Genomic DNA, 26,269 nt, shown 5'->3' on the forward strand with positions numbered 1-26,269 from the left:
CTGGCTAAAATAAAATTTCCTGCAATCCAGTCTAAACATCTCTCCCCATAACTTGAATTTATGGCCCCTAGTTCTAGAATCATTTATAACCATGAAAATTTCATCCTCATTCATATTACTATTGCCTCTCAGAGCCTTAAACATCTCAATCAAGTCTCCTCTAAGGTGCAACCACATATTCGAAGTCTTTCCTCATATGGATGCCCTTTTGTCAATCTCACCAGGCGAGTTATCCGTCTCTGGACCTTTCCAAGAAGTTCGATGTCTTCTTTTTTGGTGAGGTCTCCATACTTGAACAAATTATTCCAAGTGTGGTCTAACAATAGCTTTGTATAATGGGATTATGACGTCCTTATCTCTACTAGCAAATGTTTGATAAATCATCAGTAGGACACCATGGGCCTTCCTTGCAACCTGTCTACAATGCTTGGAGAACTTCGTGTCTGACTGTATCATAACTCCCAAGTCCCTTTATTCCACTACTGACTTTAGTTCAACTCTACTAAGTGAATAAGCTATTTTGGGGTTACTGTTCCCCAGGTGTAAAACTTTACTGGATTAAAGCAAAGCTGCCACTTTTCTAACCATCCCTGATCTGTCTAGGTTACTCTGCAGAAGCTCTGCTTGGCGGTGATCATTAACTGTTCTACTAATCTTTACGTCCTCTGAAAATTTAGACATCACATCCTCTATCCCTTCATCGATGTAATTTAAGAAAATCAAAAACAACGGTGGTCGCAATACTGATCCCTGGGGAACCCCACTTCTTACATTAACCCAATCTGAGGAATAACCATTTATCACAACCCTATGCCTGCTATCCATCTAAGGATTTTCCCTGTGATTCCAACCTATTCCAGCTTATAAAGTAACTGCTCGTGGAGAAATGAGTCAGATGTTTTGTTGAAATCTAAATAATGTTGAAATTGTTTCCTAAATCCAGCTCATGAGTGACCCTGTCAAAGTAGTTAACCAGGTTTGTTAAACATGATTTTCCCTTTACAAAACCATGCTGCATATCCTTCAGAATTCCTTTTTATCTAAATGATCCTGAATCATTGCCCTTGATCATTGCCTCCATGATTTTCCCTACTACTGAAGTTACACTGACCAGTCGGTAATTTCCCACTACACTCTTAGAACCGCATTTATGTATTAGTGTTACATTGGCACTTTTCCAATCCAACAAAATCCCTCCCGAGTCCAGCGTTATCACTTGTCGCCTCCCTTAAAATTATAGGATATATGCCATCCATTATAGGATATATGCCTTACTCACCTGTAGGCTCAAAAGTTTTTTCATTAAATAATCATGTGAAATTTCAATATCATTAATTACATATTTTTCAACTTCACTCCCATAATTTTTCATTGACGTAAAGGGTTTTTCTTCTGTAAATAACAATGCAAAGTAAAGTTCATCTGCATCATCAGCTGGAGTATCTAATACTCTTCCACATCCATTACATAAGAGTGATCTGGTTTGTCCTCTTTTTGACATTTATATATGTGAAGAATTTCTTATACAGGCACTATCCGGCTTACATAATACTCGACTTATGGAAATTCAACTTTACAAAGTTTTTGCTGGCTGGTGCAAACTTAAAAAAAATTGTAGAAACTTATTTTGCATCTCATAAGAATAAATGGAGGTATCATGAAAATATCATAATGTGAACCCAATACCACATTGGTTTTTTTTTTTTTTTTTGGTAATTCGTTCCAAGACCTTGGAAGTTGAAATTTTCGCTATATAACTAAGCTATTTATCTCTCTAAAAGGTCATTTTTATAATAAAATTGCACTACACTTTCGTTATCATACGTTTTGATATAAGAATCAATTTTGAATGCCTTTGCGATATTTTTCTAAAACACATTTCTGGAGGTCACTACCATAAAACAATAAAAACAATTTGCACTTACCAGTTTATTGGGCTTTTCTGTTGGTGCAATCTAATTATAAACGGGTAGTAAACTCGATCTTATTGCATTTGCGATAATACTGATAACTGGAATTCAGTCAGTTTTTACATTACGGTATTATGGTGAAATGAGTTCCCCTTCACTGAAATCTTTAGTCATATAAAAAACATAAATAAATTTTCAGAATCTTCTCTTCATTCCTATTCACTTATTACTATGGTGAAGGGAAAAGGACCAATGAAAAGTGAAAGTGCTGTTGACTAGGAAACGAAACAAAATTGATTTAGAAATGAAGATGATTAATTAAGAAGTTCAAAGCAGGACAAAGTTCGTCATCTATTGCACGGAATCAGGTCTCACTGCTTCAACAACGAATACTATTTTAAGGGACAGTATACGTATAAAATAACATGTTAAAGGATCAATGTTTAAGATCAACAGTGATCACAAACCAGCATTCAGGTGCTATATCGAAGATGGAAAAGCTATTAATAATATGGATGGAAAATCGGATTCAGAAGTAAGTGCCCCTGAATCCAATGGCCATTCAAGCAAAAGCAAGAAGTATTTATGAAGATATTGAGGATAAGTAGGGTGAACCCCAAGCCAAGTTCATGGCAAGCAACGGGTGGTTTAATAGGTTCAAGCATCGAGCTGGTTTCCAAAACATTAAAGTATGCGGTGAAGTCGCTAGGGCTGATTCTGCAGCTGCAGAGAAATTTTGTGATGTGTTGGAAAACACTTCTAAATGTCCACAGCCCTCAACTTTCCCAGTGACTTGCTTATCAGCTGGAGAGTTAATTCTGGCAACAATATTCAAAAGGTAAAACTTGCTGACGTTATGCCTGTCTCCTCTCTTTTTGCGATTTTGTAATTTTGAAATTTTTGTAATTTGTATACTTTTGTAAGTTTTCCTGCGCATGAGAAAAAAATTGAATGAATAATTCCATTTACATGTTCATCAAACATTTCTTTTTCACTTCAATCATATTCAGAGCACATAGTTGCAAGTGCTGTATAAGCATTTAGGGAAATTCCGACACGTAAAATTCGACTTACATAGAGTTCTGTGGAACCCAACCCTTACGTAAGTCAGGGAGTGGCTGTAGTAGTAGTAGTATTAATGGAGGCATGTGATGCAAGAAAACAAGTGCATGGGCTTATGTAGCATCAGCCAAAAAAAAAAAAAAAACCAATTTCACACATCCATTTCCTCTAAAAGTTTGTCCAGTCCCTCCTTGAATTTATTTAAGCTTTCAACTTCCACAACAACATATGGAAGTTTGTTCCAACAATTAACTACCCCCTGGCAAAAGGAAAATTTCTGCACATCTATTCTACAATTGTCTTTCATCAATTTGAATTTATGCCTCCTCAGGTTCGTAATATGAGCAAGCAGAATAATCCCATCAGAATTCAGCGTGTTGAAACCATTCAAGGCCTTGTACACCTCAGTCAGATCACCTCGCAGGTGCCTAGTTTCCAGCTGCTGCAATTTGCAGACTTAAGCCTCTCTTGGTAAGAGGACCCCTTCGTTCCGATCACCAATCTTGTTGCCCTTCTCTGTACACGCCCAAGCAACTCTACATCCTTCCAAAAATGAAGCCTCCAGACTTGTAAGCAGTGCTCAAGACATGGCCTGACTATTGCCTTATATAAAAGTGATAATCACTTCCTTTTCCCTACTAGCAATATTCGTGTATATCATTGACAAAACCCTATTACCTGCTCTGGCAGCTTGTCTGCATTTCTCAGAAAACTTCATATCTGACTGCACAATTACTCCCAGGTCTTTTCATTTTCTATCACCCTAAGTGTAGTGCCACACAGTTGATACGTTTCTCTGGGGTTACTTTTACTCATATGCAATACTTTGCATTTATCAATGTTAAACTTCAATTGCGACTTCTCAGCCAATGTGCCCAAATTTTCTAGATCCTATTACAGTAGCAAACTGACATTACTGTCATTAACAACCCTGCCAACCTTTGTATCATCCACAAACTTCAACATTAAGCTTGATATACCCTCATCAATGTCATTGATAAATATACAAAACAGTGAGCTCAACACCGAACCCTGAGGGTTGCCACCAATAATATTAATCCACGAAGAGCAGCATCCATTGACTCTCTGTCTTCTCCCACTCAGCCAACCTTTTATCCATTGTAGCAACTTACTCTTAATACCACACTTCTCCAATTTGTGCAGTACTCTTCCATGTGCAACAGTGTCAAAAGCTTTCCTGAAATCCAAGTATATGATTTCAAAATTATTTTTTGCATCCAGTTCCATTGTAACAACATCATAGTATCCATAAAATTTGTCAGACAAGACTTTCCCTTAACAAACCCATGCTGTGTCTGAATTATTACTGCAGCCTTGTCTAGATGATCCTGCAATGTATCTTTAACAAGTGACTCCATTATTTTTCCCGGGAACAGAAGTTAATCTAACTGGTCTGTAATTATTCGTGTCACACTTAGATCCCACTTTGTGAATTGGGGATACTTTTTCACATCTCCAGTCCGTGGGAACTTCCACTGAGTGCATCCTTCCCCAAGGATGCTCTCATGATTATGGCTAAGGGTTTGCTTACTTCCTTTAATATAACTGGATAGAACCCCTCCACCGGAGGTGCCATTCTTATGTTTAACTTCAACAATTTTCCCTCCTCTACTTTGCTCTCAGTTATTACAAAATCATTAAGCACCCTGTTACAGCTTGATAACCTTCCATTTTCAAACTGTAATAATTCCTCACGTGTGAATATAGATGCAAAATATGCATTCAGATAATCAGCTATCTGAGCAGTATCATCAACATTCGGATATCACTTGGACCAATCTGATTCATCCCCTTCCTTTTAGAGTTTATATAAGTAAAGAAGTCCTTGCTGTTTTTCGTAGCATCCTTTGCCAATGATTTCTCGTAATCTGCCTTTGCTTGCCTAACCTCCTTTGTTACTTGATTATAGACCAGCTTATATCTGCCATAGGTTTCTGTGTCACCTGATAATTTATATGCATCCCATTCTTTTTTCTTCTCTGCCACAAGTCTCGTCAGTTCATCTGACATCCATTTAGGCCTAAACCTTGTACAGTATTTCTTAATCGGTATGAAAAGCCGGGTAGCTTCTTGATTGGTTCCTTGAGTGCTTCCCACTTAGAATTTGCTGTTGGTGACATCATCAGTTGGTCCCACTGTACAGAATTTAAAAACTGTCTGAGATCATTGTAGTCACCTTTACAGAAGCAAAAACTCTTCCCTTTACCCCTGATGGTAATTATATCTTTAAGTAAATCCCACATCAGTACACTGTGATCACTGCCAGCTAGTGGTTCCTTTATCTGCAAATTCTTTATACACAAATAATCACTGCTAATTACCAGATCAAGAGTATTACACTCTCTGGTTCCTTCTCAAACATGCTGCTGCTGCAGAAGAAAACAATCATCCAGTAAATCCACAAAAGTGGATTTACAAGCACAGGCCATACTGAGAAAAATTCTGCCTCATGAGCCTTGCACAATCCCTCCAGGGCCAAATTGATTTATAAGGCTCTCATCACATACTTCCTTCTATTATGTCTGGGCTGAATTGCAGACACTTTCAAATTTAACCCTAACTCACGGCTTTTTTCAGCATTGACCTGTACTTGTTAAGTAAATCTGCAGATCTCCTACTCTTAATGTCATGAATGCCAACGTGTACAATAATATCCCCCTTTGTGCTCTTAAAAGATGATATCTGTTCTAAAACAGCAACTTTTACCCCTGGTAGAAATACCATGGTCCTATTCCACCTATCCTTTTTACACAAATATATAACCCATCTCCCTGACAATAGAGCCACCAACAATAACTAATTCCTGTGGGATCAGCGCATTCTGTCTTAGAGATTGCCACTGTGTTGCCTGATGCACAAGAGTCAGCTCTGCTGTTGAGTTGGGCAGCTGAGAGCTTGATGGGTCCCATATTTGAATACCTTCGAGGGCATCTAACCGACTCTTCAAACTCTCATAAGCGCCGATCAGAATGCTGAGTTTGTGCCTAATTTCTTGACACTCTCTGCACCTTGGCTAGTTCATGTCCTGTTCCAGAGAGTTCTGCAAACATTTCACAAGCTGCACATTTTTTTAGGCTGATGCATTTGAGAATTGGCCCCCCCACCCCAGGTTCTCCTCTGAGTTACAGCACTCCTACTACTTTGTGCCTGTTGCTTTGCTGCTCTAGTCTGGGGCATGATAACGATATTAACAATGAAAATTAATAAGCTTAATTAATTATCAATACTAGACTATATAATAGATTTCTAAATGCAGTGATTCGTATTACGCTATGTAGTTTTATGTTAGAGCTACCTATTTACTACAATTCAAAATTTGAATTACCTACCACTAACTCTATACGAAAACAATGGCTGCAAGATTCAAATGAAACAGTGGTTTTACATATATTATCCCCACTCTTTGGCAGTGATTTCTCATAATCTGCCTTTGCCAGCCTAACCTTTTCTGTGGCACTATTACAGATCAATTTGCTGGATATTAAGGCGGGTAGATTTTTTTGACTGATAACTAGGATATGTTGCTACAGCAATACTTAGAAAAATTATATAGCCAGTCAGTGGCAGATCCAGAAAAAAATGACAGGAGGGGCACCATTTTGTGCCTTGTTTGTGCACAAACTAGGAACAAAACAAATATGACACTCAAACATAATGTGACCGGCAGACACAGGCACACAGCTAAAATTTGAATTACTTTGAAGTAAACATTATGCACAACCAAACTGCGTGACGCCTTGAACTAGAATGGCAATCACATCAGCATTGGCAACTGCAGTCAGTTGAAAATAGCTGAGCCACAATGCAAAAATAGATAAAATCCTGTTAACAGTGAAAAAAAAAATTTTTTTTTTTTTTGTAGCTAAAGGGAATTTAAATGATTGGTGGATATTCTTCAAAAAACAATAGGGGGGCATGTGCCCCTACCCTGAATCTGCACTGCAGCCAGTCAAAAAAATGGTTAAGCATTTAATGTTATTAAATGCAAGGTTCTGAACCTGCTTCACAGTAAATCCAAATTAAATTATCAACCTTGGGAGGGGGGGGATATACTCAGGATTGTTGAAGATGAAAGGAGAACTAGTAGTTGTAATACTATTAAACATGAAGTTTTCTCAATGGTGTAGTACGGCTGCAAGGAAAATGCATGAGGTACTGTCAGCATATATGGAATATTGCCAGTAAAGACAAAGTGGAGATTATCTGACTGTATGGATCAAAAGTTAACAGTTATGTCTATTTAGGAACAGAAATTAATGACAAAGGGGATGATTCAACTGAAATTAAAAGAAGAATTGAAATAGCAAGACTGGCCTTTTGCAAAATGAAAGGTGTTTTATGTAATCTGCAATTGGATCTAAATCTTTGACTAAGAGTAATGGAGTGCTACATTTGGCCCACACTACTCTGCAGTTGCGAGACTTGGACATTAAAGAAAGCAACGATTAAGAAATTGGAGACATTCGAGATGTACGTGTATTGAATATTACATATTCCATGGACAGCTAAAGTTACAGATGTGGAAGTGTTGAGTTCAGTCAACAGGAAATTGCTGTCTCTAATCAAGAAATGAAAAACTTATTTTTTTTGGTCACATTATGAGACATCAAGAAGAATGTGCAGTGCCATAAATCATTCTGACTGGAAGAATTAATGGTGAGAGGAAAAAAGAAGAATATCGTGGCTGGATAATTTGAAGGAATGGACAGGCAAAACTGTGGAACAATTATTTCATGATGTTAACAGATGATGATTGCCAACCCCAGATGGGATGGCAACCCATGATGATGATGGATCAATAGTGATGGGCAGGTCCACCTTTCGCCCAGATAAGAGCAGTCACACAGCGAGGCATTTAGTTCGTGAAAGCGTTCCACGGGTATTTCCATCCATGCTTGCTGCACCGCTATCCATAATTCCATCGCATTCCTGGGTGGAAGATCCAAAGATTGAACAGACCTTTCCACAGCATTCCAAAGATGCTCCACAGGATTCATGTCCATTGCACGGGAAGGCCATTCCATGGTGATAAAATCTACGGAATGCTCTTTGAACCATGTTCTAGTTACCACAGCTCTGTGGGTAGGCGCGTTATCCAGCTGGAAGAGTCCATTGCCCTGTGGATACACGATGACCATGAAGGGATGCAGATGGTCTGCAGGGATGGATGTATAACCTGGACTGTTCAGAGATGCGTCTAGGCTTACCAGAGGTCCCAACGTGTGCCAGCTGAACACTCCCCAGACCATTACCAACCGTCCACCTGCCCGAATAGCTCCTTGTTGACATGACAGGTACATAGCTTTTTGCGGTTTCTGCCCGATACGCATCCTCCCATCCGCTCAAAATAACTGGAAATGGGACTCATTGGACCAGGTAACTCATCTCTAATCATCCAAGGTCCAGTGTCGGTGTTAGCAATGGGACTCTGGGGGGTCGGCAGCTCCCATAACCTATTGCGGCTAATGATCGCCTGATGGTCTTGGTGGAGATGTTTTTGGCACCTCCTTCATTGAAGACGGTGGTGATTTGTGCCACTGTCGCTCTCCGGTTGGCTGAAACAACACGAGACAGACATCAACGGCCACGTTCATCCACCACCTTTCTCCGCCCACAGCACTGTCCACAATGAGATGTTATTCCGGAAATCACGTATTCCCGATATACTCTTGGTACTGTCGAATGGGGATAGTGCAATTTCTGTACCACCTCTGCAATAGAGTGAAGCAGTGGGATCATCCACTAGTGAGAGGGGTAACAGCGTCACTTTGCCCAGAACCAGGTATCCCATGAATTCTGTCCTTTCACTGTATATACAGTATGTTGAAATCTTTACAATTTAAATATTTTCAGAAATAACTCATTATTTCAAAACAACCATAACGACATTACTGAGGTTCTCTTCATTAAATAACTTTATATAAAATCAATCAGTTTATTCTCCTGTTTGCACTGTTTTCTTCTCCCTCTTATTCTTCTCTTGCTGGTGTGTCCCTCAAGCAAAGCATGAGGCGCCTCTGTAGCCAGGTGGGCAGGAGCAGCAGTGCGTGACCACCAAATACGGAGAATGCGGAAAGATCAGGGAAAGACCACCGCATATCCCCCGAGCAATATGGCCTTAGTTGCTAATGCTCCTAAAAACCAAATAACAAACAGCAAAGCATGTCTAATTACTTTATACTCTGTTCTGTCTTTCAGAATTAGTCATTATTTGCAAAGGCAAGAACAGATGTATGTTAACTTGGTTACTGATAACAGTTAAACACTTGTTACCAGTATCTTGCTGTCTCTTGGAGTGCCTCTGCAGCTGATAAAAGTGTTTTGGAATAGAACTTTGTGATAAGAATCAGGGAATCATGGCTCAGCATCGTTTCAACATTATTACCATCGTTCTGAGTGTTCTCTGATTGAACATTGTAACTACGATTATTGTTTTATGTATCCATTTTCTGTTGATTCATAACTGCAAATGTAAATTCCCTTAAAATAAATATAATAAAATATAACCATCCACAGAATATTGAAATATAACTTTTATTTCTTTTTCTCTTAATCACCACTCATTTTTATGTGTACTTTCTTGTTCTTGTTTATACTCCGGCATGACCAACAAGTCAGTGGAGTTTACAATAAAAGTTATAGTTGATATAATGAGTAATGCTCACTTTTTAATTAAAAAATTGTGTTAAAAAGGATTTTATTTTGTTAGAACTTAATCCTTTCTCTGCATCAGATGTTTATTTAGAAGCATAATTAAATAATAACTGTTTATTAATATATTCATCAATTAACTCTTTACATATCAAGTAATGAATTATGTAAATATTCCATACTAGTCATCACTCTGATTTTCAGTATAACATTTTCAAACCAACAAAAGTCTGTTCTAACAATCAAAAAATCTATAAATTATGTACCTTACCTTCTCCTCCTATTTTGGTTTAGCTACCTTTCTAAATAATTTACATTTAACAAGAAAAATTAGAACAAACTTTAAAATTTAACCCAAATTTCCTGAATATTTGTTTCTCTACAGTCTATATCTAAATCAGCTGCTTCACTTCATTACTTTCACATTCTTTCTTTCTGCCTGTCCTAGCAGCCAACATATGAAACACGTATTCATGGGAAACATCAACCACTGATGCATTGTAATTCACCATGTTTCGTATGCAATAGTAACATTCTAGTATATTGTGACCAAATTTATTATGCAGCATACCTTTCAGTATTCGATTAATCTACCAGCTCAGATAACAAAAAAAAAAAAAAAAAAAAAAAGAATGCTAAACTACAGGTAAGTAAACTTTCTTTTAAAACTTTGCAAGTAACATTATAACATTCTTAGTTTATGCTTAACGTTTTCACAATCTTCAGTGTAAGCATATCACATTTGAGTTACACAACAGAAATCGTGTACACTATATATTGAGCTGTTTAAAAAAGATACTATTCATATATGTGGACCAGCAGAAAACATTTTGTACATCAGAAAAAAAAAAAACTTGAGATATTTCAGCACTAGCTGAGAGATCTTGGCTGTCTCAACTAGTGCTGGAATATCTCAAGGTTTTTTTTTTTTTTTTTTTTTTTCATTTTTTTATTTTAGTAGTCTTCTTGTGTTGAGAGCAAATCTTATCCATAACAAGAACACCATACTTCATGCACAATAATGCTACATATTACTAATCAGTTTTTCTTCTTTCATTTTATTTATTTTTAACACTATATTATAAATTCATTAAATACCTTAATACTGGAGTTGCTACATTATCTGGTCAATATAACTTAATTAGAAATTCCCCTCATTTCTTCTCTAAGTTTTTGTGCAAACATGTAATATGTACAGTGAAACTTCCCTTTAACGGACAGCCATGGGGAATGAAAATGTGTCCTTTAGAGAGAAGTGTCCGCTAACAAGAAGTCTGAGGGAGAAAAAAAAAAAAAGAAAGAAAGAAAAATCGTTAAACGTTTAATGTAAAATTAAATTAAAATATATACAGATTTTGAACAATATTTTTGTAAATAATATACAATTACATACACAAGAGATAAAGAAAAATCGTTAAATGTTTAATGTAAAATTAAATTAAATTATATACAGATTTTGCACAATATTTTTGTAAATAATATACATACAATTGTGCTATGCATATTATGACTTTATCTTAAGAAAAATACATACAGTAATCACTTATTTTCTTCTGCACCTTCTTCCGGCTGATAATTTTGTTTTCAACATTTGTTTGGAGTGAAGAAACCATTGAAAGTCCTTCAGTATCTTCTTCAGCGGTGAAAAACATTTTTAAATGATTGATTTGTATGAGTGCTTCTTCTATTTTCATCGGTGGTTCGTCGTTAATATGTTCTTTGACAGAATGACCTCCTTCCATTTCTTCATCCTCATGAGGAACTTCTTGAAAAATATCGATGATAATGTCGTTGATATCTAGAGCACCATCTTCTGTAGTGAGGTTCGAGTCTATATCTTTGTAGCCAGGGTCACTTGTAGCTGAAGTATCATACATTATCAATAGATGTTGAAGTTCTTGTTCTTCTTGGTGCTCCACATTGCTGTTCACAACTTCAATTTTTGCGTTTGAGAAGCCAGACTTTACAAAACAGTTCACGACAGTTTGTTTTCTAATTGCATTTACTGAAGAGGAAATCCATTGAATCGCATCTAGGATGCTGATTTTCTTTGCAAGGTCACTCGCACATGTTACATCGTTCATGTTTGCAATGAGATGTCTTAAAACACGTTTTTCTGTAGTGAAGTTTAAAATTTTTTATTATCCCTTGATCTAAGGGCTGACACTCTGCAGATGTGTTTGGTGGCAGAAAAACGATTTGAATGTTGGAAAATTCAATGTGCGGGTGAGATGCAGCATTATCCATGAAAAGAATAATTTTTCTGTTTTGACGAATCATGTTTTGGTTAAAGTGACTTATCCATTCGCTCATGATATCTCGTGTCATCCACGCTTTTTTATTAGACTTCCAGTCAACATTCAAAGGATTCAACTTTATGCCCTTGAAACAACGAGGATTTTGTGGTTTTCCTATAACAAGAGGTTGTTCAAAGTCTCCCAGCATATTTGTACACAATAGTACAGTCAAGCATTCCTTAGAAATTTTTTCACCCTGGCACTTTTCGTTTTTTAGACTCATTGTTTTTTCAGGAAGAGCTTTAAAAAACAACCTTGTTTCGTCACAGTTGTAAATATCCTTAGCTTCAAAATCACGACATAAATCTTCCAATTTGACGGGCCACTCTGTTACAACCCCGGTATCAACAGATCCACCTTCACCACTTACGGTTTTCCAAGAAATTTTATGCCGAGTTTTGAACTTGTCTAGCCATCCCACAGAAGCTTTGAACTCTTTTACTCCCATAGATTTCGCAACCTCCAAAGCCTTTTCCCTAATAATAGGCCCATTAATGAGAATTTTTTTAGCACGTGCGCGACAAAACCACTCATACGTAACATTGTCAATTTGAAGTCCAACAGTTTTCGGGAATGATTTTTGAACATGATCATTTCCGTGTTGCCAAAATTGTTTGAGCAGTTCATTTTTTTTCTTTAGGATGTCGCTTACCTGCGTCTTCCCGATTTTAAATTTTGCAGCGAGATTGCGAACACTATTTTTTTGCCGATCATACGCATTAATGAATTCGACTTTATCTTTTAAAGTTAAATGTTTACGAGAAGAGATTGTGCACTTCACACGACACTGAACAAAACTCAAAACTGAAACTCAAAAGACGAAAGGCCGACCAAATTCACCCCGCCCCTGCACACACCGAATTCATCAGAAGTTTTACACGTGCCTTAAAAATTCTTGAAAAAGGGTTTACAACTGCGACGTAAACCTTGATAATCAGAGTATCGGAAATAGAAAATAGATTGAGGCAATATGTGGAAGAAAAGTTCCTAGAAAAAGGGCCGTGAGCTCTCTTGCAGTCCGTTATGGGAAGATCAAATTAAGTGCTAATCTAAACGAAACAGTGCAGATTGCCTGTCCGCGTCCGTTACAGAGAATGTCCGCTAGACAGAAGCTGCAAACATGTTAAAACCAATGGAGGTAAATTGGGGAATTTGAAAATGTCCGTTGTAGAGAGATGTCTGTTAACGAGAGGTGTCCGTTAGGAGAAGTTTCACTGTATTCCAGTAATAGAAATATGCAAACCCTACATAAGAACGAGTCCTTAGCAGGCTGAGACCTGTGAGTGACCGTGTTCACCTGTATTCCAGAATATAGTGCACGCTTGAAAATTTAGTGCGCAGCACTTCCAGTACTACTACTGTGCAGCCACACGTGCTCACAGCTTAGAGGGAATCCCAGTCCCAATTCAGAATTTGAATTTCATTGTGGGCAAATTTTAAATAATTCTTACTAAAATGCCTACAAACTCTGTATCTTTGGTCAGAGGTAGTGGCAACTGCAAAATAAATAATTTTGAGTAATTCAATATTGAATTGAGGAGGATATATTTTACACTGCATACATAATGCAGTACCATAATCTGGGGCTGTCATCTTTTTTGTTTTTATATTTGAATAATATTTGAATAATCCCAGTAATGTAGAATATTTTTTAGTCTCTCAGAATTGAAGTAAAATATGAAAAATTCTTTTTAAAAAATATGAGTTCTTCCAGTTATTTTGAGTATTACTTCTGCTAACAAGGTTAAGATAAAACCATCAGAACAGAATTAAAGAAATAGCTTTTCTTTAAAAGGACATGCTCTTAAGAACATAGTTGCTCCACTGAGTTGAACTTATATTTGGACAATTTTAAAACCCACATCTATTCGTATACCTTAAATATGCTTGCTTTGTTTTCAGAGAGCTGATGTATTTGGACTTGGTAGGTCTGTATAGGGTGACTGGAATATGGTTGCTCAAAGTGCCTTCATGCCTTCCTAGTCTTAAATTCCTAAATCTTGAGCAATGTAATGATGTAAGTAATAATTTTCTGCTTGATTTTTTATTTTGAACTAATACCTAATAATATTCATCTACATATCATATTACTAATTTGATGAAGAATTGATTTTTTTAACAATAAATTTTACTGTGTAAAATTTATTGTTTAAAATAAATAAATTATTAAGTTTTCTCTATGTATGAGGAAAAAAAAGATTTGTATTCACCCAGAAGTAGTTGTGATAGAAGATTGAAACAAACACCATATATTACAGTTTTTCAACATAGTCACAAGACAAAATGACACATTTTTGCCACATCCCAATACATTTCTGCAGAAGGCCAATTTGGTAGAAGTCCTCTGCCTGTCCTTCAAACCATGACTCAGCAGCAAAATTCACCTCATCATCAGCAGCAAAGTAATTTCAATGAAGAAAGAACTTCAGGGTGGAAAGAGGAAGAAATCTGAGTATAAAGTTGGGGGAATAAGCAGGATATGGCAACATTTCAAACCCACATTCATGGGTGCACACCTCACTGCATGATGCAGGGAATGCACAGGGGCATTATTATGGAGCGGAGTCACACAGCTTTATAAGGAGGTTAGAATAATATCTTGCCATCACAATACAGCCCTTTTGAAAGTAATCTGTTAGTATCACAGCATGCTGATGCCAAAACACTGACAGCATCACCTTGCCAGCACTTGGTTGCGCTTTTGCCATTTTGAGGGGTGGTGATTCTGCATGCTTCCATTGTTTTTACATTTGTTTAGTTTTGGAATAATAATAGTGATGGATCCAAGTTTCATCCGTGGTGACTAGCCGTGAAAAAAAAACTCCCCTTGCTTCTCCTGGCACATCGACAACATTTCATGATGTCGATGATGTTCTTCACAGACCTACACTAATTTGGAATTCTGCAGCTAGTTCTTTGACACTAATGTGACGATCTTCCAGGATTAATGTCTCGATTTTTGCAACACTCACTTCTATGACAGCAGTTGCTGAGCATTCTGGGATTTCTTCATCATACATTGAGGTTCTTCCACATTTGAATTGTTTATACTAATGTGCAACAACACTGCAATCTGGACAGTCTTCTCCATAAACAGCGACCAAGTTGAAAATCTTGGATTTTCTGGGTGTTTCCCCTTGCAGAAAGAGGAACCGATCTGTATTCCACTTTATCCATTGTGACACTTCACTTCATTCAGTGCTGAAAAGAAAAAAAAATGAATAATTGTCAGATCAAAACCAAAATTTGTGTTTGCTATAGAGATTTCATGGTATCAAAAAATTTCATCTTGATATCACAACTATTTCTAGGGGAATACAAATCTTTTTTGAACCCCCCCCCCCAGTATAATTTATCATCACATATCACAATATGTTTACACGCTACTGTTGTCTTCATCTGAAAGGAAAGTAACATATCAAGAAAGAACTTATCATCACATATTACAATATGTTTACACACTACTGTTGTCTTCAGCTGAAAGGAAAGTAACATATCAAGAAAGAACAATTCTATAATCGTGAATGAGGATAGGCAATGTGTCTGCAGTGAACAGCTCATAAACAACTGGTTCAGCCAAATGCACTCCCTTTTCCTTATAAGTATATAAAAGTATTTCTAATAAATAATTATCATCATTAGCTGTTTAGCAAAATATGTGGAAGACACATTTTGCTTTTAAAGTTATAAACCTAATTGTATTTTCTTTCAATTGGTTATTTACAGTTACCAATTGCAAGCTCTTTTTTTTTTTTTTTTTAAAGAAAACCTCAAACATGAAAGGTATTATAGCATTAGCAGAGGCATTTTATGCAAGAAAGCAAGCTTATGCAGCATCAGCCAAAAAAAAAAAAAAAAACCGCTTCCACTTCACCCCTCTGTTCGTTCGAAATACCTGTCCAGCTGAGCCTTAAACTTATTTAGGCTATCAACTTCCACGACAAGGGATGGAAGTCTGTTCCACCTATCAACCACCCGTTGGCTAAAGGCAAATTTCCACACATCTATCCTACATCTGTCTTTCCTCAATTTGAATTTATGCCCTCTCAGGTGATTATTCTGAGCAAGAGGAAGAATCCCATCAGCATTGAGCATGCTCAAACCATTTAAGGCTTTATACACCTCTATCAGATCACCTCGCTGGTGCCTAGTCTCCAGACACTGTAATTTGCAAAACTTAAGCCTTTCTTTGTTCCATTCACTAATCTTTTGCCATTCTCTGTACTCGTTCCAGCAGCTCTACATCCTTCTTGAAATGAGGCCTCCAAACCTGTATACAGTACCCTAGGTGTGGCCTGACCATTGCCTTATACAAGGGAATAATCACCTCCTTATCCCTTCTAGAAAAATTCCTTTATATCATTGACAATACACCATGAGCTACTCTTGCAGCCCGTCTGCACTGCTCAGAGAACTTCATATCTGCCTGCACAACCACCACCAGGTCCCTTTCATTCTCTACCACTGTCAGTGTAGTACCACAGAGTTGATACGTTGCTCTGGGGTTGCTGTTTCCCATGTGTAGTACTTTACATTTGTCAATGTTAAACTTCATTTGTCACCTCTCAGCCCATCTGCTCAACATTTCCAGATCCTGTTGCAGCAGCATAGTGTCAGTAGTGTCCTTGACGACCCTGCCAACCTTTGTATCGTCTGCAAACTTTGACATTAAACTTGATATACCATCATCGATATCATTTATAAATACAGAAAACAATAATGGACCCAACACTGAGCCCTGAGGGACTCCACTAATAACATTAATCCACGATGAGCAGTGTCCATTGATTACCACTCTCTGTCTTCTCCCCCTCAACCACCTCTTTATCCATAGCGGCAATTTGCCTCCAATGTCACACTGCTCCAATTTGTGCAGCAGTCTTCCATGTGCAACAGTATCAAAAGCCTTTCTAAGATCCAAGTATATAATATCAAAGTTATTCCCTGCATCCAGTTCTTTTGTGACTGCATCATATTATCCAATCAAATTAGTCAGGCAAGACTTCCCCTTAACAAAACCATGCTGTGTCTGAGCTATAACTGAAGTCTTGTCTAAATGATCCTGCAGTGCTTCTTTAACCAGTGGCTCCATTAATTTTCCTGGAACAGAAGTTAAACTCACAGGTCTATAATTACTTCTGTCAGCCTTTGTTCCTCCTTTGTGAATTGGCGTCACATTTGCACATCTCCAGTCTGTGGGTACCTTCCCTGAGTCCAAGGAAGCTCTCATAATTATTGCTAAGGGCTTGCTTACTTCCTTTGCTGCCTCCTTTAATATAACTGGATAGATCCCATCCACCCCAGGTGCCTTTCTTGTGTTTATCTTCAACAATTTCTCCTCCACTTTACTCTCAGTTATTACAAGATTCTCTAGCTTACTGCTAGAGTTGAATACACCTCTGGCATTCCCCTCGCCGAATAAATCCTCATGTGTGAATGTCGATGCAAAATATTCATTTAGTTTGTTAGCTACCTGAGCGGGGATCATCAACAGTTGACCCATCGATATCAAGTGGACCAATCTGGTTCATCCCCTTCCTTCTAGAGTATACATAAGTAAAGAACTCTTTGCTGTTTTTCTTTGCATCCCTTGCCAAAGATTTCTCGTAATCTGCCTTCGCCTGCCTAACCTCCTTTGTAACTTGGTTACAGATCAACTTGTATCTATCATAGGCTTTTGTGTCATGTGTTAATTTGTATGTATCCCATGCAATTTTCTTCTCTGCCATATGCCTCATTAGTTCATCTGACATCCATTTTGGCCTAAACCTTGAACAATATTTCTTAGTTGGTATGTAAAGCCTAGTAGCTTCCAAGATAAGTTCTTTGAATGCTTCCCATTTTGAATTTGCTGTTGGTAACATCATCAGTTGGTACCACTGTATAGAATTCAAATACTGTCTCAGTCCATCGTAGTCACCTTTACGAAAGGAATAACCCTTCCCTTTATTCCTAATGGTAGTTACCTCTGAGTAAATTCCACTTCAGCACACTGTGATCACTGCCACCTAGTGGTTCATTTATCTGCAGATTCTTAATGCATGAAGAATCACTGCTGATAATCAAATCAAGAGTATTACTCCCTCTAGTTGCCTCCCAAAAATGCTGATGTAGAAAACAATCATACAATAAATCCACAAAAGCTTTGCTAGTGTGTGAGTGACCAGCCCCCAAATTCCAGTCAATATCTGGGAAATTAAAATCTCCCATTATAAGACTTTCTGATTTACTGTCCCATTCTATTTCCCTGTACAGTTTCTTATTATACTCATCAGAATCATTGGGCCTATAGCACACTCCTACTCTCAATTTTGATCTCCCAATGCTTATGTCACACCAACTGACTCGACACTGCACTGTCCAGCGATGTCGACTGGCTTCACTTCCTTGGATTTTGTGTTTCTTAACTAATAGCATAACCACTCCTCCCTTCCTATCCTGTCTATCCTTTTTGTATTATGGGGAGACATTGTACTCACCAAATTCCAGTTCTGCATTCGTTATATCTGTGTGGCACCATGTCTCTGAAATCCCAACAATATCTGCCTTTGATGTTTTGAGCAATACCTCAAATTCATCAAATTTATTTACTAAACTCCTAGCATTGGTGTACACACAAGTATACATGCACCTGTTTCTATTCTTAGCTACCCTAACACAACCCATGTGTTTACTTGTACCACAATGACTCCCAGCAGTCTCTGAAATATCCTGCATCTTGTTTTTCAGGCTTCTGCTCATTTCAATAGAAGCAGTTCAAGAATCTCTTTCACCTCTGCCAGTGGCTACTGTTAATCTATTAGTCTTTGTCTCCCCCCAAGCTAGCAGTTTTCTGACCCACCTAACACTGTCTCGATAGCATCAGCAAATATTCTTGCACCCTTTCTATTTAAGTGTATCCCATCCCTGTAGAAGCAATCTCTCCTGTTAACAAGTACAGTCCAGGCTGAAAAAAATTCTACCTGAAATACTGAAAAATAGTACTGTGAAGGATTGAAGGTTAAGAAGAAAAAAGATACTTGTTGAGATTAGACCTGAATTTTTGTAGATTATAATTTTTGGGAAATGCATGTGAAGGAAGGTTGTTCCAGAGAATAGAAGGGATAAATGAGGAAGAGGAAAAGTTAGTTCTGGGGGTTTGGAATTGGACAATGAATGGATGTTGACTGGTTGAGGCATGTGTTCAGACTGGTTTGGAAGAGAGGGGCAGAATTACAGATGCCAATTCGGAAGAAGAGTGCCCATGGAAGTGGTTATAGAAAAGGCTTGCAGAAACTGAACTTATATGAGACAGAAAGTGAAGAGATTTCGTTAATTAACCTGATTGTTCTCTTTTGAATAGAGTCAAGGAACTTGAGAAAAGTTTGGGGGCCACTACCCCATACGTAGGAACAACATTCTGTGGTAGAGCAGATTTCAGATTTGTAATGTCAGTAATGTGTAGAGAAAAAGTAATGCCAAAAGTGAAAAAGAAAATCATGTTTTCTTGATGCAGAGGAAGCAATATTGGTGATGTGCTTATGTCAAGAAAGATTGGAAGTCAGGATGACTGACAGTAGACTGTTTTGTGAGACATAAAACTGGACCAAGTTTTAGAAGGGTTGAAGTTAACTACATTTTGTTCACCCCCATTGGAGTGAACAAAATCACCTGGTGAGTGGTATTTTAGGGATTTGGTGGTGGATATTTGGGAAGTTGAAAATGTTTGTGCAGAGTAATTTTTCACAAATGGAAGATAGAATGTAGTGAGCTGTTATCAACAAAAGTGTGAATAGCATATCCATTGAGTGTAAAGAAGGTTGTTAATATACAAGAGGAAAAGAGTGAGCAAAAGAACTGAACCTTGAAAAGTTAGAAGACCGAGAGCATCTAGCATCACCTTCAGCAAGTGGTCAGTGAGAAAACTGACTAACCAATTCAAAAAAAGCAATGTAGTTCTTAAGATGGCAGCTTGGATAGAAGGCCTTTATGCCAAACATAATCAAAAAACTTGGAAATATCAATAGTAACTGGTTGAATATTGTCAACTTTTGCAATGAAATTTGTCCAAAGATGAGTGACGTAAGCCAATATAGCACTAGTGGATCAACACTGATGGAATCCATACTGGTGATCACTGATAAGATGGAAGGTTTGAGCCAGTATTAGCATTAGTAGAGGCATATGATGCAAGAAAGAAAGCTTATACAGCATCAGTCAAAAAAAAAAAAAATCCCATTTCACCCATCCATGCACTCTAAAAGTTTGTCCAGTTCTTCCTTGAATTCATTTAAGTTATCAACTTCCACAATGACAGATGGAAGTTTGTTTCAGCAATGAACTACCCACTGGCTAAAGGCAAATCATGGCTTCTGCACGTCTATTCTATAACTGTCTTTCCTCAATTTGAATTTATGCCCCCTCAGGTTCGTAATGCACAACGACAGATGGAAGTTTGTTCCAGCAATGAACTACCCACTAGCTAAAGGCAAATCATGGCTTCTGCACGTCTGTTCTACAACTGTCTTTCCTCAATTTGAATTTATGCCCCCTCAGGTTCGTAATATGATGAAGAATCCCATCAGCATTGAGCCTGCTCAAACCATTCAAAGCCTTATACATCTCAATCAGATCACCTCACAGGTGCTTAGGCTCCAGATGCTGCAATTTGCAGAACTTAAGCTTTTCTTGGTGAGAGGACCCCTTCATTCCCCTCACCAATCTTGTTGCCCTTCTCTGTACTCATTCTAGTAACTGTACATCCTTCCTAAAATGAGGCCTCCAGACCTGTATGCAGTACTCAAGGTGTGGCCTGACCATTGCCTTATACAAAGGGATAATCACCTCCTTTTCCCTACTATCAAAATTCCTGTATATCATTGACAAGACCCCATGACCTGCTCTGGCAGCCTGTCTTCTGTTCAGAAAACTTCATATCTGACTGCACAATTACCACTAGGTATTTTTTTCATTCTCTACCACCCTGAGTGTAGTACCACACAATTGGTACATTTCTCTGTGGTTACTGCTACCCATATGCAGTACTTTGCATTTGTCATTAGAGTGAGCAGTGGGTAGATTTCTCCTTACTTTAGAAAATGTAGGATAAGTGGAACGGGATAATAATTGGGAGGGAATTTTCATCCTTTTTAAGAGCAACTTTCCATACAGAAGGAAATTTGCTTATATCCAGTAGAACAAGAAAGTGTAAGAGGTGATACAAAACAAGAGAAATGTCAAGAAAGCTTCACAACATGAAGCTTTCTTAGAATCAAGATTTTAAATAATTCTTCTAATATCCTTCTTACAGAAGACCATGGGAGGCAATGAGCAAGATGTGTTTGGTGTGGTCAGATGTGATATACCAAGATTATCAATACAAGGTTGGAAGAAAAGTGAGATTCTATAATAAATCAGCCTTATCTCTAGCCTAGGATGCAAAGAACCACCAGGTTGATGCAGAGGTAGAGGTATAGATGAAAAGAAGTTGTTGCCAATAGTTTTGCAAGAGAGCAGAAGGCTCAACTCCATTTGGACAAAAGGCAAATTTCCTACTCTTAGCCTGTTAAAAATCAAGTTTGTATTGATAAATAATTGTTTTACAGTTGTTGTGAACTTTATTGTAGGCAGAAAATGAAGGTGGAAATTTGGAAAACAAAAGTTTAGTTAAAGTCTGAGATTTTATGGTGGAATGAAGAATTTCATTCCTACAAGGATAATTTCACAGACACAATCTGAGCAAAGATGAGAATCAGAACATTTAAAACAGTAATCCAACCAAAGAAAATAGGAATAGAAATAGTGCAGGTCATTCCATTTTACATTCCTGTAATACCAAATGACAAGAGGCTGGTAAGGTCAATAAGAGGAGGGGGGGGCTCCATCAAAGATGAGACCATCACCAAGTTGTGATCTGAGATATTTTTTAGATCTGTGGTTAGGAGTGTCTGATATTCTGGTGGGTAAATGCACAAGTTCTGTAAGGTCATTAATAATTGCAAAAGTCTCGGCATCTTTTCCAGCTGGGGGTCTATGTAACTAGGAAACTGAAGCCACATGTAGTTGTGAACATTAAAATCACCAAGGAAAACTGCCTTATTGTTAGGAAACTTAGATTGGAGAAAGTAGAGTTTCAACGAAAGGATGCCCAAGAGTTCCAAGTGATTAGCAAAGGCTGGGAGAATGATAGAGGCAACTGGTGAATTTAACAGAATAAAGAGATTTTAAATCAGAGGCGATTCCAGTTTAGGAAGTCTGACAACAAATATCACAGTGGGCATATGCATAAGTACCACTTTGAAAGTTATTAAATAAAATTAATAACTACAGGATTATATAACAGAAAACTTGGAACATCAGTAAAGGCAAGGGCAAATACATATTGAAAGACTGTCAAAACAAATGCATAAAACAAGAGTGTAACAGTTCTGATTAGCAGTATTGCTAATGAAGCAGTTGTCACATCAATTATGTGACAATGTTTTAAATAATGTTGATGAGCAGAAATCTCTCCGGGAAATAGATGAAGGTTATGAAGTTAAATAATTCTGGAAATATACAAAGTGCAAGAATAGATACTGTGTAATAGTATAAAATAGTTATGACAAATTAGATGAGTAGTGATTGAGGATCATGATATTTGAGATTCGGTTAAAAAAAAGTAAGTAGAGCTTAAAATATTATAGATGAAAATGTCCTTGGTTAGATTAGAATTGAAACCACATATATTATTAAAATCAATTAGGAATTTAACCTGCTTATTGAAGGATGTGTTTATTTCTACTTAGATGTCTGAATCTGATATTATTTCAAGGTTAACAGTTTCACTTCTGAAACTGTTATAGGCTCTGCAGATTGTCCTTAATGAAATAAAAAAATATATATCAACAACTTCAAAGATTGTTATATAATTTTCTATACTATGTTTTCTCAGCATAAACTGCAACTTTTATTTAACCCCTTCATATACTTGGGGTAGAATCTATATCAGTGTAAGTTTTTGCACAGGAGAGTTTCCTGTTGAAGCCATTTGTACCTTTTAAGAATATTCTGAAATTTGCATTGACAGCAGTGAAATCTTTTCATGCACGGTGACACTGCTGACACCTGGAGTCAAAACAATACAGGGTCCATAAAAAATAGCTCACACATTTTATCAGTGTTTTCTTTTTCACATATACAGTAGGAGCCTCTGCTTTTAGTGGGATTGTGCAACAGGCTAAGGAAAGGTCAGTTTATTATGGAGCATTAGAGCATTCAGCATCATGTTTCATATATTACAGTGGTTTTTTAATTGATTACCTTTGACTTGTGTCAATAGAGGATGCATTACAAACACTACTGCATTACAAACGTATATGCATCTAGATCACAAATTACTGAAGAACTCAAGACAAAAAATTTGCCATGATAAATGAGAAATGCATTCCAAAGTTATGAAGAATTTTACTCAGTGTTGAAGTGTGTATATCATTGAAAGGGATACATTTGTTGCATTCACTATTTTCAAGATAAAACTTCTAAATTGTAAAATAGATATTTGTAAGTGAGCTTGTTCTGCATTTTTTCAGTAAAAAAAATCATTTACTATCAAAATGCATTGGTTATTAGTATTAGTAGTAGCAGTGGCAAATTACTCAAGAAACCAAGCTTATATAGCATCAGCCAAAAATAGAAAAAAAAAAATCACTTCCCATTTCACCTGTCCATTCCCTCTAACAGTTTATCTAATTCTTCCTTGAATTTCTTCAAGCTACCTACCCCTACAACATCAGATGGGATTTTGTTCCAACTACCCTCTGGCTGAAGGAAAATTTTCATTAACATTCATTCAGCTCTCTTCACAGGTGCCTAGCCTCCAGATGCTGCAGTTTGCAAAGCTGAAGCCTTTCCTGGTAGGGTCATCCTTTTGCTTCCCTCACCAATCTTTTTGCTATTTTCTGCATCTGTTCCAACAGATCCACACCCTTCATAAAATGAGGCTTCCAGACCTGTATGTATTACTCAAGATGTGTCCTAACCATTGATTGTTTCTGATGGACCCTGTATAATGCTCTTACAGCATTTAGCAATAGTTTTATGTTTCTGAACTGTATAGTATCACTTTAACATAGGACTAATCGTACAGAAAGCCCATTTGTAAAAAGTTGTTCATTCGTTCATATGTATACTCTAAAGTCAGCTTTATAGGAGACTTGCCAAAAGAGAAAACACATTTTTATCACTTAAACCCACTGTTTAAAGTACACTTTGAGGAGTTACAAGAGCCTGGCAGAACAGCCCTTAATCCTAATATTAAAAAAAGGAAATTGCATGATTTCATCTTGCCTGTGGCTGATATGACTATGTTGCTACAATAGTGAATTACCTTTTAATTAACTTTTATTCCTATATGAGTGTCTTGCATTCTTATTAAATTTATTTATTTTTATTATTATTTTATTGTTTTTATTTTTTTTCACTAAAAATGTCCAAAAAAAACTGAAAATGAAACAGAAATGTCATAAAAATAGAACAAAAACTCCATCTTGTAAAACTGGACAAGTAGGTATAACAACAAAAATCCACTGAGAACTTAGTATGGAACTTGGTTGCCAAAATATGTATTGGTATCATGATTTCAGATTTTAACAAAGTCTTCCTTATAATTTTGAAGTTTTAGCATAACTTATTACACTTTGAATTCCATTTAGAATTCCTTATATTACACTTTAAATTCCATTTAGAATTTCTTATATTATATTTTAAATTTTTAGAATTCCTTATATTACATTTTGAATTCCTTGCTTTGTATTCTAGAAATGAGTAATGAATACAAAGCAGTTCCTTGCTTTGTATTCATTACAATATGACCATAAAGTAACGAGACTTATTTTATAATAAATATTCTTTATTCATATACACTTTGCTGATATGCATCATTCTGTGTATATCAGTGCCCCTCTTTAAACCATTTCTGAAATTCTTGATATGCTCTTCATAGTAATACAGTATTATATTAGGGTCACCTGGTAATTTCTTACATATACCCATATATGTGTATTGTGTCTGTAAATTGCATGTGTTCTCTAGTTGAGTTGCCTGTTTTGCTGGATGGAAAAAACCCAGTTTCTTTGGGGGGGGGGAACCTTGCTACTACACCTGAGACCGACTAACTCAGCCACAGAGTGAAAGAAGCCCATTAAAGTTCCTCACGTCATCAACGGAATTCGAACCCGGACCTTTTCCATCTGGTGTGGGGAGGACAGTGATGATACCACTGTGCTACATGCACAGACATATTATATGCTCTTCACAGTGCACATCATATTCTTCTTAATTTATTAAAGTCGGAAATATTTTCCTTTCCTCAAGTTAGGAAAGAAGTTTGTAAGAAGAAAGAAAACAAACACATGCACTCCTTTCCACTCTGGTAACTAACAGTAGACTAATCCAATTCCTGGATGAATATTGCTAATCTATGGGGAAACATGTCAGGACATAGCTCTGCAGATGATACAACAAAGCTCCATAGCAAATGCACAATAAAATTGGTCATGTTACTTCATTATTGCACCCCATATTGTTGCATATTAAATAAAAAAAATTGTGTGTGTGTGTGTGTGTGTGTGTGTGTGTGTGTGTGTGTGTGTGTGTGTGTGTGTGTGTGTGTGTGTGTGTGTGTGTGTGTGTGTGAGAGAGAGAGAGAGAGAGAGAGAGAGAGAGAGAGAGAGAGAGAGAGAGAGAGAGAGAGAAATAGAAAAATTATTCATTTTTCCTCTATTTCTTCCATAGATTATTGATGAACTGCTCTACCAACTAGTAGCGAAAATGCCAAAGCTGGTAGTTCTGGACTATTATGGAGAAATTGTAGTTTTTACTCCAGAACCATCTGACTGTGATTCAGCAAAACTGGAATAACTGGGAATTGCAGTTTTCTTGGCATACTTTTTATAATATATTTAGGATATTACCTATTTTGTTTTTGTTTTGCAGTTACTGATGTTGCTTCACTAGAGATATATTTTAATGGAAACTAAATAAATCCATCCAAATGTTACATAAAGTTTTAAGATTATACTGTCAGTTAGGTTTGTTAAATTTTACTGCGTGATACTGTATTCATAGCCTACTTTCCTGAAAATTAAATGGATTGATGATGATCTTTTACCACCTTTAAATTTCCTTTAAAGGTGGTACAAGAATTAAAAGAGAGATGTTCAACTTTTGCATGCATATGCATATAAAGTTTAGTGAGTTTGAATAGGGCTAATGAGTATAATGAGTTCTGGGATATCAAACATATATTTAATCCAACTTTCAATTAAAAATATAAAATGTTGTTGTTGGACTTCATATAACTGCAGTTCT

At 36.9% G+C, this 26,269-nt stretch overlaps 1 protein-coding gene across 1 annotated transcript in view; it reads left to right on the top strand.

Annotated features, from left to right (window-relative positions):
• Positions 1 to 25,840, top strand: part of LOC150090718 (S-phase kinase-associated protein 2-like) — a 57,712-nt gene extending 31,872 nt beyond the window's left edge. Inside the window, exons 5-6 of the mRNA XM_090379633.1 lie at positions 13,844 to 13,958; positions 25,694 to 25,840. Of these exons, the coding sequence (XP_090235759.1) occupies positions 13,844 to 13,958; positions 25,694 to 25,819 (241 nt within the window). The 3' untranslated portion in view covers positions 25,820 to 25,840. The remainder of the gene's footprint in view (positions 1 to 13,843; positions 13,959 to 25,693) is intronic.
• The last annotated feature ends 429 nt before the right edge of the window (positions 25,841 to 26,269 follow it).

Source organism: Mastigoproctus giganteus, chromosome 1 (genome assembly GCF_048544385.1).
Source record: "Mastigoproctus giganteus isolate SK-2022 chromosome 1, ASM4854438v1, whole genome shotgun sequence".
In the NCBI taxonomy this organism is placed as follows: domain Eukaryota; kingdom Metazoa; phylum Arthropoda; class Arachnida; order Uropygi; family Thelyphonidae; genus Mastigoproctus; species Mastigoproctus giganteus.